Consider the following 16,678-nt stretch of genomic DNA (forward strand, 5'->3'; position numbering starts at 1 on the left):
TTACTGGCTTGCTCCTTATGGCTTGCTCAGCCTACTTTCTTGTACTATTCCATGACCACCAGCCCAGGAACAGTGTCATCTACAATGATCTGGGTCCTCCCACATCAATTATTCACCAAGACAATATCTCACAGTGTTGCCTACAGGACAATCTCATGAAGAGATTTTTTTTTCAATTAAGATTTCCTTTTCCAAATATGTCTGGGTTTGTGTCGAGTTGACAAAAATCAACCAGCATACTCATATGCAATATGTGTGCGTGTGTGTGTTTATGTATATATCTCCATGTGCATACATATGCACACACACACACACACACACACACACACACACACACACCCCTAATTTTGAGGAGATATAAAGTCTTACCTGTATTTTTTTTTAACCCTTAGAGAAGCCCCACCTTCAGAACTGGCTCTTTGCTCTCACTCTTTTATTTATCAGAGCTTTGTAATTATTTGTTTATTATGGTTTCCCCATAATTTTATAAGACTCTAAAGATTGCATACCCTCTTTATAATTTATATTCCCAGGACCTCAATCAATACTTTGAAAGCAGCAATAAATAAATAAATGTTAGACTGGATTTATTGGTAGTAATGTTGATATGAAGTTCCAGAATGTATATAGCTTCTTCAGTAATATATGCCAAGCAAATGCCAAGGCAAACTAATTTAAGTTCAATATATCTGTTGTAAAAAAAAAAATAGTACATCATATTTTTGAAAGCTGACAGTCCCAAAACTAAGTTAAATACACACGGAGAATATCTGAAGACTTGAGGAGTCACCAGTCCTAAAATTATACTTTTCATCATTCCTAATTCAGTATAATTAAATACAAATTTCCAGTTATGATATAGAGTGTGGATCATTCTCAACTCACTAAAATTAAGAGCAAATTTCCAGTTATGATATAGAGTTTTGATCATTCCTAACTCACTACAACTAAGTACAAATTTCAAGTTATGATTAAAAAATAGTAATTATTTATAGTTTTCTCTTGAACCACAAATTGGCATGTGGTTAGACTTATCTATATGACTTCTAGTGCCCGAGTAGCAGGTAATTGTGATTCTCACATATTTGAAGTCAGAAGATGGAAAGGGATGAGAGTGGGGTTTATGTCTTGTAGATTTCTTTTCACAGACCTTAATGTACTTGAAAAAAACTACACATTTGCTTTCTAGGCCAAAGTTTCATTTGCTCATGGTTTGTTTATATTGATCAGGTATGAGACAGGTTTCATTTCTTGTTCTTAATCAGTCCATCTGCCTGTCAGTCAGGGAGATGTATCAGTTGAGAGGGGAAGACACTGAAAAGAACTCAGGGCTGCTATGGGGGAAAGGTAGCACACCATATTCCTTTTTCTATTAATACTTACATTTTAGCAGCTTTATTGAGATAGAAGTTATTTACTGTGAACTTAATCCTTTTAGAGTTCATAGTTCCATGAGCTTTGGTGTATCCAAAAGACTCTGTAGTCATCAGCACCATCACATTTCAGAATGCTTTTTTTCACCACAAGGGAATTGCCATAATCATTAGCAGTTACATTCTGTTTTCCCCTCCCACAGCCCTAGAAACCTCTGATCTAGACCTTTATGTATGCACCCTTTCATGGAGATTTTATCTAAACGTAGTCTTTTTACAAAAGGTAGCCTTTTGTGACTTTTTTTTTTCACCTAGCATACTCCAAGCATGTTGTAGCATGGATTTATGGATTTACTTTTGCTTCTTTTTATGGCTAAATAATATTGTATTGTAAATATGCAATATTTTGTGTAAGTGTGTGTTGGTTAATAGATGTTTGGTGTTTCTATATTCGAGCTCTTGTATATATGTCCCCTGTGAACATTCATATCCAAGATTCTATCTAAGTGAGTTTTCAGATACCTGGGGTTTATACTTAGGAATAGAATTGCTGATTGTTCATCATTTTGAGATACTATTAAACTGCTTTCCAAATGGGTTGTACCATTCTAAAATCCCACCCATCATATATTCATGTTCCTGTCAACACTTCTTGTTTCTGTCTCACGGTAACCTTCCTAGTGGGTGTGCTCTAAATGTTGCTATATGCTGACTACATCTTTCATTTGTACTCAGTATCCACTGGGGAGCTCCTAGGAGGGGTTTCTACATTCTTTGTACAAGGCCTTTGGCAAATGGACGATTGCACATCTTCTCTCCTATCCTGTGGGTTTTCTTTCCATGTTTTGTTATCTCAATGTATATATTCTAGAAAGACACCATGACCTTTCCAAAAACCAGGAGACCATTGTGAAGTAAATTAGAAACCTACTAAATTCTCTACAAAGTCCTACTGACTGAGTATGCAAAATAAAATATGCATACATCCAACACCTACTGTTCCAAGAGAAAACTTAGATTAAGCCAGACACGGGGTGCCTCAAGAATTCTTGATCGGTAAAGGCAGCTGAAACATAAAGCAGGCTCTATAGTCTTGCCTTCTACTTCAACTGTGCAATGAAGGAACACACGTCACCAAGATTATCACATTCCTCTGAAGTGATGAGGGGAAGAATGTAGCATCCACCTCTCTGCACAGTGGGAGCCAGTTAGCATTCTAGCAGAGCAGTACATCATTCTTTTGTGTTGTTATATATTAAGGGACATTATACTGTCTATAGGGGTAGAACCAAGCCCCAGATGCAAAGACATTGGTGTAAATAACCACACCTTCCCTTAATAGACACATGGAGCACCTGCCAAGCCCCAAGCATTGTGTTAGGCAAAGAGAACTCAAAAAAGACTAACCCAGATTAATGCTCATAATGATGTCCACGTGGGGACAAAAAATTAGAATGAAGCTACTCCAACTAGGAATAGAGGTTGGGGTGAGACAAACTTGGAACATTTTCAATTTATGAAGTACATTCATGTTCATTTCACAGTTACTTACTGAGCATGAAATATGTATATGGTACGAGGGGCAAGAGCTGTAAAATAAATACATACATACATACATACATACATACATACATACATACATAAATAAAAGTGCAGCCCAAGAGCTGACAGATATGCAAACACACCAACCAATGAAGCAGTATCATGAAGCTCCACAGTACACAGAGCTTACCTTAACCACTGACATATGCCACTTGCCTAGACCTGAGCCCGGAGCATGACAGACACCTAAGAATATCTGCTGGTAGAGCAACAGCGTGCCCATGACCCATGCAGAGAATGGGCTATTCTCCTATTCGGTCCTCAGAGTGCACTAGTGTGAAAGGGTGAGAATCTTACTCACTCTATTAAGAAGCAGACTAGTCATGCCTAGAGATGCTTGTGATCCCAGAACTTGGAGACAGAGGCTGGAGGATTGCTACTAATCTAGGGTCAGCCTGGGTTACATAGAGACTTCAGGACAACTGAGGTTACACAGTGAGACTCTGTCTCATGAAAGGCAAGAAGGGAGAGGGGGAGGCAAAGGGGGTGGGGTGGAGGGTAAAGGCCAGAAGTAAGGGAGACTAAAAGAAGATAGTGTATATTAATGTTATTGGACTCTTAAGTGTGGAATCTGGCCTAAATCACAAGAGCTCTCACTCTCCCCCTGACATCAGGGCACAATAGCCCCCAACCATTCCCCACCTAAATGTGCTTCTCTCTAGTAGCAAAGCCCAGTTTGGGATCCCAGGATGAAACTCAGAAAGTTCTTAACTAAAACAAAACCATGAGTGTTTGGACACGCTTCAGAGCCCAAGAACCTGTCCAGAGAGCAGTTCCTCAGCTACTCCATGGCACCCCGAGCTATGTCTAAGACAGACCAAACAGGCTGAGGAAATTAAATCATTTGAATGTATGGTTTTAATGATATAGGAAAATGAATAAAACACAACCCCTAAAATCATGCTGGAAACAGTCTAGCCGACAGAGAGGCAAGTGCAAGCAATTATATCTCCGAATGTGCTAAGTAAGGTAGAGGGTAAACTCTGGAGGTGGATTGTGGGAAGGGTTGTGCAGCAGTGTGACTCGATACCCTGGCACAGCATGACTGAAATGGTGAGGCTGGCACTGGGGATGCAGCTCAGTGGTAAAGTGCTTGCCTAGCCTAAGGCAAGCCCTGGTTCCCACCATCCCCAGGGATGGAGAAATGGAGAAAATAAAGGAGGGAGGGAGTTGATAAGAAAGAAAAAGAAATATGCAGCCTAGGAGCCCAGAGGCAGCCTCCATCTTAAGATCTAAGAAAGAAAGAAAATGTTTCATGGAAGACATGTATCTGAGCTGGAATTTAGAGAGAGATCCAGTAGGACAAGCAGGGAAGCATGTCACCCAAGGTCCCAGTGGAGCAAATGTCAGGAAGCAGAGGTGATTAGGACACATCCATAGGCTGGGGACATGGGGCTTGGGGGGCAGAATAACAGCCAGGGGGTACTCATCCTCAGACAGGACTTCATCCTGAAAGCCACATGTATCCATTTGTTAAATGCCATGGAGACAAGGCAATGGGTTAGGAAGAGCATTTGAATGCATTTTTCCCACTAAAGAATGGAAGTTTATCTTCCTTAGAAAAGCAAAATAACTAATCCAAAGTATACTTTGCCTATTGCTGGCCAAGAAGACTTTATTGCTCATCTTTCTCACTGCTGGGTCCACATATCTTAGGAAGGCAACTTGATGGAGGGAGGGTTTATTCTGCTCACATCACATCTGCAGTTGGGAAACAGCAGAAGCTGAGTGCTGGAAGCTGAATGCTGGTGCTCAGCTTGCCTTCTCTTTTTATGCGGTTCAGGACTCCAGTCCATAGAATACTGCCACCCACAGTAAAGGTGGATCTTTCCACCTCAGTTTACCTGATCTAAGCATTCTCTTAGAATCATGCCCATGGGCTCATCTCTTCAATGATTCTAGAGCCTGTTGAGTTAACAATCACTATTAGCCAGTTGACAATCACTATTAGCCATCACAAGAACTTTCCGGGCAGGGATGCCTGGAAAGTGTTTACCCTTAATATGCCCCTACATAGCCACTTTGCTCCTTCTGTGGGGAGATGTTCATCCCAGTACCTTCATTCTGTGAACCCCGCAATAGGGTGAGATTCCCACCAATGCAGGTTAAGGCACTGGGGACAAATGACTTGGGAACTCTTATTGTCCCGTGGTGCCATTCATTCCAGACAGTTCCAGAAACCTTTATTCTCTCTTTTGTGCACCCACGCTTCCCACAGGGAACTGCTTGTCAGAAAAAGGCGGCACTTACAGGAGATGCTCTTTCTAACCCTCCCCACTGGGAAAACAATGAAGATTCTGAAGAATATCTTCCCCCTTTTTATACCAAGTGCATCTAAAAACAACCTATTTTTATAAGAAAGTTCAGACATTAGAAACATACCTCCAGCATCATTTGCCTCTTTTCTCATTTTGCTGATGTCTGGCACAATAGCTTTCTTCTCTGACTCTCTTGATGGGTTTGGGCATCACAGTAACTTGGATTTTCCTTGGAGGGTTATAGATGATCTCTACAGTTAGCACTCCTCTTCCCGACTCTATGAAAGATCCAGAAAAATAAGACTTTTAGATTTGTGTCTTGGATATTTTTAGGGCCAACATCACTTCTCAGATGAAATGACTTCTAGAATAAATTGCTCTCTCTATGTGTATATAAGTCTGTAAATAATACTTATGAAAATCCTCAGCCACATGCAACAGGAGAGAATCCTAGAATCACATAAGGCTGAGGTAGGTTGCTCTCACAGTAGCAAGATGTGCATGGAAAACAAAATTTCCCTTCTGGGACAGACTTCAAGGACTTGAGGCATATCCTGCCTCAGCTTTGATAAAACCCAAACTAGTTTTGTTGTAAACTGATCAAGATATAGAAAGGAAGCTGGGTGGTGGTGGTACAGGGCAAAGGCAGGTGGATCTCTGTAAGTTCAAGGCCAGCCTGGTCTACAGTGCTAGTTCCAGCACAACCAAAGCTACACAGAGAAACCCTGTCTCAAAAAGCCAAAAAGAAAGAAAGAAAGAAAGAGAGAGAGAGAGAGAGAGAGAGAGAGAGAGAGAGAGAGAGAGAGGGAGGGAGGGAGGGAGGGGAGGAAGGAAGAGGGAGAGGGGGGAGGGAGGGAGGGGAGGAAGGGAGAGGGAGGGGGGAGGGAGGGAGGATAAACAGACAGGAGGTTTACATATCATGTAATTAATGATAAACCAAGACCTACCAACACAAATTAAAAAAAAATCTTTTAAATGCACAGATGCCTACAGTTCGACTCTAACATCTCGGGTTTTACATCTTCACAGAATTCTCCCAAACTCTTCTGTCCTAAAAACAGAAGCTTTGACATTGATGCCATCTACAGCGTGATTGATGATGCCAAGCAGTATGTGTACATTGCTGTCACGGACTACCTGCCTATATCCAGTACGAGCACAAAAAGGTCAGGAACTTTCCAACCTGCACTATGGGGTGCTCAGGCCTCTGGGCTCCAAGATGTGCATGTCATGCTGTAGTTGTGCATCTGCAATTTGTCCATCATGCATTTCTTCCCAAGTGGGTCCAGTTTAAAGACTTGGGGTCTCACTCTGCAGGAGTACCTCACTAGTTTATCCTACAGGCATGAGAGCAATCTCAGAAAGAAGATTGGGTAAACTCCACTTTGAAAATTACCTAAACAGAAAAGCATTTCCTTCTGTGCCCTCAATGTGAAGGAGAAGGGAATTTAAAATACATGTTCTCAGACCGTGTACCCTTCCATATGAGAAGAAGAGTATCTGTACAGTGGATAACTTCTCAGTTCCCCAGTTGGATCACATAGTAACTTGGAAATGATTCAGGGGCAGAACATATAACAAGCTTTCAGGAGAATACTCACACATAATGTTGGACCAGGATTCCCTCTTTTGCTTGCTTGCTGCAAGGACAGAACTTTCCGTGCTTGTCAGTGTTTTCAATAATTAGTTTAACCAGGAAACACTTTCCAAAATGCACATTTCTGACTGCAAATGAAGACCTTCATCATTCCGGGAAAATTATAATTTCAAAATAGCCATTTAGTGAGCTTAAACGATTAAGTGTGCCGTGTATTACTTGAAAATTTTTCATCTTGCCAATCCCACATATGCATAATATGTAGCATCTTTATGCAAATGACTATAAGATTGCAAAAAACCTGCCAGAAATGGGTCGCTTCATGACAGTGGGAAAACATTTCGAGCTGTAAGAGGCATGTTATTAAGACAGAGCTACTTTAAGACACTGTGAATCTTTTGAATGTTCATGGATTTTCCCACACACTTCCCTGTCGTTCCTATGCCTCCTGTTCATTTGGCTTGAGACTAAATTTTAGATGTCAGCTTTCCTCCGGAAACCTAGCATCTTGTGCTTGGTTATCCCATTACCAAGGAGGATGGGGGACTAAGTTTATGGGGTTCTAGGATGATGATGTCTCAAGACTAACAAAACTGTCCCATAGACTCCCATGGGCAAAACTGGGGTCTTTCATAGTCTGGGGGCGGTGACTGTGGTGTCTGGTGATACACACCTGTATTCTCAGATTTGGGGAGTCTGAGACAGGAGGGAGTTCGAGATCATCCAAGGCTACATTGTTTAAATCCAGGCTAGGCTACAGGGTGAAACCTTGTCTCAAAGAAACAAAAATCTTACAAGTAGGGAAAAATGTAAAGATGTTTAAAGAGCCAGAGACCAATCTGAAAGCTCATACCTTAGTTATTTATCATTCTGGCTGTTGTTCAAATACTTCTTCCATTGTGTGTGAAGATGCCATGCTAAAACTCATTGTTTCAGGAGCTAATCTTAAAAAAATGAATTAAAAAAAAAAACCAAAAAACCAGAAACATATAGAGAGAGTCAACAGACCAAAGAAAGTTTCCACCAAGCCCAGCTCAGCAAATAAATAAGCTTACTGGGACTACATACAGGACATGGACAGAAACAAATCAAATTTCAAGCCTATATGTTCAACTTTCTAAACAAAAGGGCACCAAAGAAAAAATACGAAGCTCAAACAGAGAGCATTTGCCTAATGATTGCAAGGCTCTGGGTTCATTCCCCTGTGCTACAAACCAACAGTGATCACCAAAACTAATGAATGAGAGCAAGGCACGATGGCAGATAGATATGAAGATGGCATTGCAAAACCTATTTATTACCTTGGATGCTAACCGAAAAAATTATTTTTAACATTACATTTAAAAAATGGAAAGCCCAGTTTCACTTGTTCCTGCCAGAGCCAACAAATGCTCTTTCTTTCTGGGATTCACTGATTAGGTCTCGATTTGGAGTTGCTCCTGATTTGACTCTTCAGTCATGTGAAATGCATCTTTCAGAAGGGAATAGGTACATGTGTGAAGGACGAGTGACCATGTCGAGGTTCAGTAATCCTCCCCTCCTGCAGTTTAACCACAGTCTAAAAATATCAAAGGGAAAGTTCTGGGGGGGAAAAAAGCAATTTGTGGAGGAGAATGAATATCATCAAAATATATTGTATGAAATTCTCAAGGAAGTAATAAAACACTATTTAAAAAATCAATTTATGAGTTTTAAATAAGTTTTATTTTAGTGTATTATATTACTAAAATTGTTCTACCTTATTAGTTATTATTGCCAATACCTTATTTGCTGAGTCTGCACATTGAAGAACAAGCAGGGAACATGTAGTGTCCAGTAGTATCTGAAGTTTTCCAAGCCTTCTCTGGGAGTCTCTAGAAGATCCCCATGGATAACGGGAAATTACTATAATAACAGCCTTCATTCATGTATACATTTAACAACTGTCTGCTGAGATATGTGCATTTATGATTACAGCGTGAATGCATGTGGTCCCTGGAATGCTATCTGAAGTGGGCAGAGAGGCACAGGGAAGATTATTAGAACACATGTATGAATGGGACTGAAGGGGTTTACCGAAAACAGTACACTGAAAGGCACCCACAATGCCATGCTGGAATTAGAGGAAGCATATTGAGCAAGTCTTACGTAAATTACATCATAAAGCATTCATGAAGTAGACAAGAAATGGTAGGGTCGTGGGAAAGGGGATTGTTCCAGGTAAAGGGGACAGTGTGAGCAAACTTCGGGTGGAGAAAAAGGCCAGCCAGGTTCAATGCTGGATCACAGAGCCAAGATGAGGCAGTGATAAACCACACTGGAGAGGAGCAGGGGTGGGGAGCAAGGGGGTGCGGGGAGGCTGCTCACTAGAGAGTCTCATGATTTCGGGAGGCTTTGGTGCTTTAATGGGAGGAGTAACAGGACCACACCCGTTTTTAGGCAGTCATGCAGTGGCTGTAGAGGTGCATTTGACAGAGAAAAGAACTGTGGTAAAGGAATAATTTAGAGTACAAGGCTTGGGTGACCATTCCTAGTAGTCCCTAGAAATTGACAGAGCATTCTAGTACCACCCGGGATTTAGGACATGCAAGGATCAAGAGGAAGATAGAGAGACACGTGGCCTGCAGGTGGTCATAACTGGAATTGGGTTGTCCAGGCAAAAGAGACCAGGAGGAGCTAAAGGAGCCAGAATTTGGGGGATCATAGATCCCATCAGGAGTAAAGGACAGGCTTCATGTGATTAAGAAAAGGGAGCTTCGAGGGCAGGAGGGTCAGATAGAGAGAGGGTCAGACAGAGAGCAGCCTCCTGGAGATGCCATGGTTACAGCACTGACAGGCCACAGTTTAATAACGTGGCCTGACCCCTCTGAAACGACGTCATGGGGGATGGGTGGAGCAGAAGGCCACATGCACACACACCTTCAGCCCAGGGACCACATGGCAATAGAAACACATGGCAAGGGCTGAGAAACTGCATCTTCCGGAAGAATTGGTGTGGGAAGAGGCTTAGACGGCAGAGGAAGCTGTGGCCTGATGGTGGATTCCCAGTGTCCAGCCCAGGGGAAGGAGGGAGGGGAGCTGTGGGTGGCTGGGTCTGGAGAGATGGTGCTAAAGACAACCTGGAAATGAGAGCAGTGGGCAGCTCAGATAAGCAGAGTGGAAGTTCATTGGGGAGTGAGGGATGACATCAAAGAACATAGGCTGGTGTGATATCCAGGAAAAAGTGTGCAGGACTCACAGCTAATTCTGTCCAAAGGTAGATGCTCACACCATAGTGGGGTCTGGAAAGCACTGGAGGTAAACTGAGGACAACCCAGGATGGTCAGTCCATCTGCACACTGGCTCCACACAGCTTCACCCCATGGACCTGAGACCTTCTATCAGGTCTATATATGGGCCTTGTATAAAACCTTCTATTAGGAGGTCCCAGAAATACATCGCCTCTTGGTGGCTACCTCCAAAGGCCTGTGTCATCAAGCTATCCTACAAGATGGTTGACATGTTACAGAATAAAGCAACACACAAAGAAACAGCAACGTGTTCTGCTGTCGAGGAAAATTTATTTCTCAAATAGTTTTCTTTCTTTGTTCTCTGCAGGACATACTGGCCAGATTTGGATGGGAAAATAAGAGAAGCTTTGGTGTTACGAAGCGTTAAAGTCCGGCTCCTCATTAGCTTCTGGAAGGAGACCGACCCCCTCACATTTAACTTCATTTCGTCTCTTAAAGCTATTTGCACCGAAATAGCCAACTGCAGCTTGAAAGTTGTAAGTGTTTTGTTGCCTGCATTATTAAATAAAAAGGGCTTATTCCCTTCGCATGTCTACCAAAGCTGTTGGCACACACCACACACACAGTGGGGGAGGGGGACGTGGAGGCCAGAGGTCAGCATCAAATGTCCTCCTCAGTTGCTCTCTACCTGTTTTTTTGGGTTTTTTTTGAGACAGGGTCTCTCACCAAACCTGGAGCTCATTGATTTGGCTAGACTGGCTAGCCACCAAGCTCCAGGGGCCACCTGTCTCCATCTACCCCCATCACTAATCTTATAGACAGCTGCCTGCCAAGCTTTATGTGGATGCTAGGAATCCAAACTCAGGTTCTCATGTGTGCCCAGCGAGCAGTTTACCCTCCGAGTCATCTCCTCAGCCCCTTCAAGGACACACTTTATTGGAACCACTTCATTCACCTACTAATCTTATTCATAAGTTGACAAAGAGTTGAAACATCCATCAATACATGCTGACCCTGCCCACCATTCCACCAGCCCAGCCCCCTGGGCTTGCTCCAATCTCTATGTCACGTGCTCATCCGCCTCTGGATGCCCAGAGGAAGGCAAGGTGGGGAGCCTGCTAATATCCACCTCTTCTCATCGTGGTGATGAAATATCTGACAGGAAGTGACAGAAGGGAGGCAGGATTGATTTGAGCCCACAATTTCACAGTGACTGGGACTTGTGCCTTGCTGGCATGAGTTGACAGTTTGACCTGTTACATCTTGGCCTGTCAGGAAGGACAGACCTTGGGCTGTTAATAGGGACGATATATAACCTGTAAGTCCCACCCCTGCCCATAGACCTGCTTCTTCAGGTAGGTCCTACATCCTCCCCAAAATATCACCACCTGCTAGACTAAGTGTTCAATCACATGAGCCTATGGGAGACATTTTCCCTTCAAACCACAGTACCCGTGAAATGTGCTGACAACTCTCAGGCTCCCCTTTGGTTTTCCTTGCCCTCTCCCCTCAGGACCTTTGTGGGTGCTTTTTCCTCGGCCTACAGCACTCTTCCCCCCCTTCAGCTGACTGATGACTACCAATCCCTTTGTCCTCAGTTTTCAAACCAAGCCCCTGTGCATTCAACAGCTGTGTGCTGAGACTCCACTCTAGGACAGGCCCTGTGCTTCCTGAGGCGTCTGTTGACACCTGATGGCAGGGTCCCTGAAGTATCCATCTTGAATCGCAACTTCCAGCTTATCCCTGACCCTCGATATCCCAGAGACAAACAGTGAGGAGTGGGAGACTTGATGGTTAAACCTACAGGTGGTGGCATCCTCTCAGCTTTCGTCCCATTGCAGACATCACCTGCAGGGTGACACCAGAAGACAAGGGAGGCTTATAAGTGTGTTCAGAAGGGCAGCTGTGCTTCACTGCGACAGAAGAAATAGGCTTGAGGATGATCCTGGTCCGATAGTCTCAGCACCATTACCTGTTTTCCTTTCTTCCCATATAGGGGACCCCAGAATTTCTGTCTCTATCTCTGTACAACTCTGTACTTAACTTTATTTTTTAAATCTGAAGCAGACACCCCCATGTCTAGGAGTTTACATATCATTGTAAGTATTGGAAATATGAAAACAAGTTTGTGGTTATTACCAATCATCTGTCTTGTAGGCCAGATTTGAAAGTGTATGAAATATCCAAGACAGGGTAAGGATTCCAACTGGGATTTGAAATCAAATACTGGGAGGAAAAGCAGAGGTTGATACGGGGAGCCAGGCAAGGCCCAAGAGACCAGTCCAGCTGTGCATGATGCCTCTTCATGGAGAAGAGAATTCTGGAGTGGTTTCAGCTCAGGGACAGCATCAGGGGAAGTCAAATGACACAGAAACCAGGCATCTAGTCACTATTCCTAATGACTGACACAAAGCTAGTAGTGTTCCAAATATGTGCTAAACTGGTATATACAAATGAAAGCAGTTAAAAAAAAAAAAGGGTGGGGAGCTGGGAAACGCAGTGATAAGATAGACTATACTACCAGTGAGGAGGGCAAAGAGAACCCAGAGCAATACCCAAGTCTTTTTTTCTCCCCAGTGAGTTTCCTTGTGGCCATTTACAGAGGGATTGTTTACAGGAGCATAGACCTGGCATGAGCAGCCACACACCTAAAGAAAATGCCTCTCCCTTCCCTATCAACCACGAACTGCTTATAAATCACCAGGGAAGGATGGAATCCCATGCTCCCCACTCCCTGCTTCCATGACAGTGTTGATGGACCCAGTCTTATGGAAATTTAGTGCAGGTTATCACAGCTTATTTTAAATCCGAAGGTGCAACAGCTATGCCCTGCCAAGAAGTGAGGGTTTCCCACCTCTCCCTGCTCCTTCTCCCAACTCTTACATTCTTTCTGATGGTCTGTGTGCCTTGGAGTATAGATGTTCCATCTGTGGCTAAGCATTCAGTAGTCATTTCTCCTCAATGCTCTAACCAATTGTGAGTCTCTGTATTAACTACTGACCAATGCAGAAAGATGCTTCATAGACCAAAGCTGATAGCAACACTAGTCTATGTGCATAAACATAGCTATTTAGAAGGTAATTTGAATGACACAGCATGCCCATTAAGCAAAACAAAGGCAATACTCTCCCAATAGGGCATATGACCTCCCAAGACATGGGCCTTTGCCTGGGTTTTCAGTACCAGACTTGGACACCCTCCTATGGATCAAGCATTGTCCAGATTTTTCTTTGTTGGTGTCTATGATCTGGTATCCCTAGTGAGTATCATGCATCCTGGAGGTCAGTGAGTGAAATCAGAGGATCTTCTGTCGAGTTTATGCGGTTTCTAGGGGCTGGAGCACACAGCATGGTACATTCACTCCCACAACCACTCTTGATCTCCCTTCATCCAAAGTCAGGGGTCTTCCCCACCATGCTGCTTCCTGACCCCACAGCATGCTTGCATCTAAGGCTCTTGCATTTGAAATCCTACAAAGAAAGAGGAATCCACCGTAGTACCCTCTGCAGAACCCCATCAGCATCACCATTTCGGACACAGATGGTCATGAATCTTGAATAAGCCATACATTAATAGCTCACTGCTGGCCATTTTATAAAACAGAGGCCATGTATTTTTAAATGTCAAGACAAGCATGGGTGGGAAGGAAACATGGCCCTATCATCTAGGACACAGATGGCCAGGGAGCTCTTACAAGAAAAGTAGGGTATAGAAACTTTGCATACAGTATGTCTGCAGGCGGCACAGTACCCTGACAAAGCAGATAGATGGTTTGGGACCAGGCAGGGCACTCCGTCTCTAAGTAGATGCTCTCATTCCCTGCCCAGATGTGGCTTGGTATCACTGAGGACATCAGAGAGAGACTGCTGCTTGCAAGATTGTCACAGTTTAGGGCTGCAGAGATGGCTCAGCAGATAAGAACATGCACTGCTCTTGCAAAGGACCAGAGTTCAGTTCCCAGTATCCACATCAGGTGATTCAGGTGGCTTACAACTATCTATACCTCCAGCTCCAGGGAATTCAACATCTCTGGCCTCTGTGGACACCTGCACTTACATGCACATACCCATACTTCAACATACAAACATACATATGCATAATTTTTTTAATTTTAATCTAAAAAATATTTTCACAGCTAACTTGAATTACTTTATTTAATAAATTACCCAATTCTTTTTGGTCTCTTTGCTTCTCTCCCAGCTCATTAAGACCTCTAATAATGTCAGAGAATCTGATCTGTTTTCTGCTGTCTCACAAGTTTCCCACATGAAGCTCAGAATAGAGTTTTTGGAAAATCTAGATGGACCCTTAGTGATCACCAGGCTACCCCTCCCCCAGCATGAAGCACAAGGCTAGACCAACTCTCAGTATTTTCCCAAACCAAATTAGAACAAGCAGAACCTTAAAATTGCACACGAAGTCTCATCTTCCACATCTGCCCTCTGCCTCTCTTCCCTTCCAGCACACAGAGGCTAGAGCGGAAAGACCTTTTAGAATCCGTGTTCTCCACTGCAGTGGAGACCTGAGACCCTGGACTTCAGCGTGTGTCTCCTCTAAGCTCAGCCTTCAGAGTCGCATGGGCTCATTCACAATGGGCACTTGATCCAACACTGGCCAAATTTCTAAGGCCTGTCTTCCCTGCAACCAGGCCTCATTCCCCAAGCACCTCTATTTTTGGTCTTGGGTGAAGTTGAATGCTATTTATTATTATTATTATTATCATTATCATTATTATTATTATTGAGTCATGCTAGAATTCCATAGTATGAATTTGTGATTTTGTTGTTGTTGTTGTTGCCCACTGAAAAAGCCTGTGAACTTGGGTGTTCCAAAGGAAACCATTTGTTCTTGCGGCAAAATCTCTTTTGACCTTTGCAGATTCTCAGATGAATCAGCTAGTCATTGACATAATGTATGCACCGGGTAAGGATATTCATTCAGTTTGTTGGCATGCATGACACAGAGCACCTAGAGGCTGCTTCCAGTGCCAGTGTGCCCTGCTGAATAAGACAGTGAGAATTAAACAACCTCCTAGCCCTCACCCTGCTCAGAGAATGAATGTTGTGTTCATTTGTTAGCTTTGCAGAGTTAATTATAGAGCTAGTTGAGCATGCTAATTTTCTTTGTTGTTGCCTACATGGACTGAGAGTAAAAATAGCTTCCTCTATACAAAGTAACAAGAGTGTCATTTTAATAACCCAATATGAGGTCTATTGTTGATATTTGGATAATAGACTCCTTTGTGCTTGTGAACAAGACCCAAAACACTCTCAACTGACCCGCTTCGCTTTCTTACCATTTTTTTTTTTCTTCTTCTTTTGGTTTTTTGTCTTACAGAAATTTTTTGATCTGGAAAGAGAGAATGCTTGTGCAACAAAAGAACAAAAGAACCAGACCTTTCCCAAATTAAACCGCAACAAGTACATGGTGACAGACGGGGCAGCTTACATTGGTGGGTATGGGGGTTGAAAAGCTCCTGGGGATCACCCAGACATTAGGGGTCCACTGTAGCTATTGATGAGGTTGTGTAGTTAAAAAGCGGGAGGGTAAAGGCCAAGAGCTCTTCAGCTAGGTAGACCCTCTCTCTACTCCATGGCTGGTGATCCTGGAAGACAGTTCACCATCTACATCCTGTAGACACTCTCTGTCCATTTGGCTCATTTTATAAGCAAGGAAACAGAGAGCTCGTGAGAGGTGAGTTCTGTCCGGCATGGAATGGATATATGGACCAAAAATGCTTCTTCTCCTGTCTACAGTGTCATGAGACATCCTATCTTGGGGTTCTGGGGAGTTATTACACTGTCTGGGCAGCAAGGACGTCCATACCATCTTCTCATGACATCTCTGCCATTTTCTAAATGTCTAACGTGGAGCGGCTCCCTGGAGCTCCCTGAATTTCAGTTTGCTGATTTGTAAATGAGGCTTGTGGCAGTTTTTAACTTCACCGAGTGACGTTTAAATGAGAGATAATGTACACAAAGCACCTGGCACACGGGTGATGCCCAATTAATGTTAGCGATTATTATTAAGGCAATAAAATTCCAGGTGCGTAAATCATTATTACACTGGTGGGGGTTATTCTGACTTTTCACAGCATGTGGGAGGCCAGGGTAATTCCTTCACTGGAATCATCACAGACAGAACTGACATTGTCTATAAAAAGGAGACATGCAAATCCTAAAGAATTGGGGTGAAGTGGCAGCCTCGGCAGAGAAGCAAAACGTGTTTGTGGGATGCAGGAATGAATATGGAGCCCCTATCAGTTATTTCTCTAAATTCCGTGGGCGAATAAAAAAACCCTTTACTTCGTGAAGCACTTTCACCTTGTTTAGTCCTCTTAGCATCACTGTTAGCAGAGAGAAGGCTGTAATTCATGTTTAGAAGTGAGGATACGGGGTCTGAATAAGGAAGCAATTCGGCCGTGCAGGTATCCGAGAGGAGCTGGGTGTCCTGTCCAGACTATGGGGTCACTGCAATCTCAGCCTGAGGATCTCAGTCTCTACTTTTCCTAATTATGGCATTGCCTTCTTAAAAATAGATCACTTAGGGTTTTTTTGGTTTTTTGTTTTGTTTTTAATACGTGGGGCTGGAGAGACGGTTCTGCGGTTAGGAGCGCTTACTGATCTTCCAGAGTTTAGT

The 16,678-nt window shown here is 43.2% G+C and overlaps 1 protein-coding gene across 1 annotated transcript in view; it reads left to right on the forward strand.

The window, feature by feature from the left end:
• Positions 1-16,678, forward strand: part of Pld5 (phospholipase D family member 5) — a 216,312-nt gene that overhangs the window by 193,369 nt on the left and 6,265 nt on the right. The window contains exons 7-9 of the mRNA XM_059281047.1: positions 6,263-6,399; positions 10,407-10,575; positions 15,377-15,491. Of these exons, the coding sequence (XP_059137030.1) occupies positions 6,263-6,399; positions 10,407-10,575; positions 15,377-15,491 (421 nt within the window). The remainder of the gene's footprint in view (positions 1-6,262; positions 6,400-10,406; positions 10,576-15,376; positions 15,492-16,678) is intronic.

This window comes from Peromyscus eremicus, chromosome 15 (genome assembly GCF_949786415.1).
Source record: "Peromyscus eremicus chromosome 15, PerEre_H2_v1, whole genome shotgun sequence".
Classification (NCBI taxonomy): Eukaryota; Metazoa; Chordata; class Mammalia; order Rodentia; family Cricetidae; genus Peromyscus; species Peromyscus eremicus.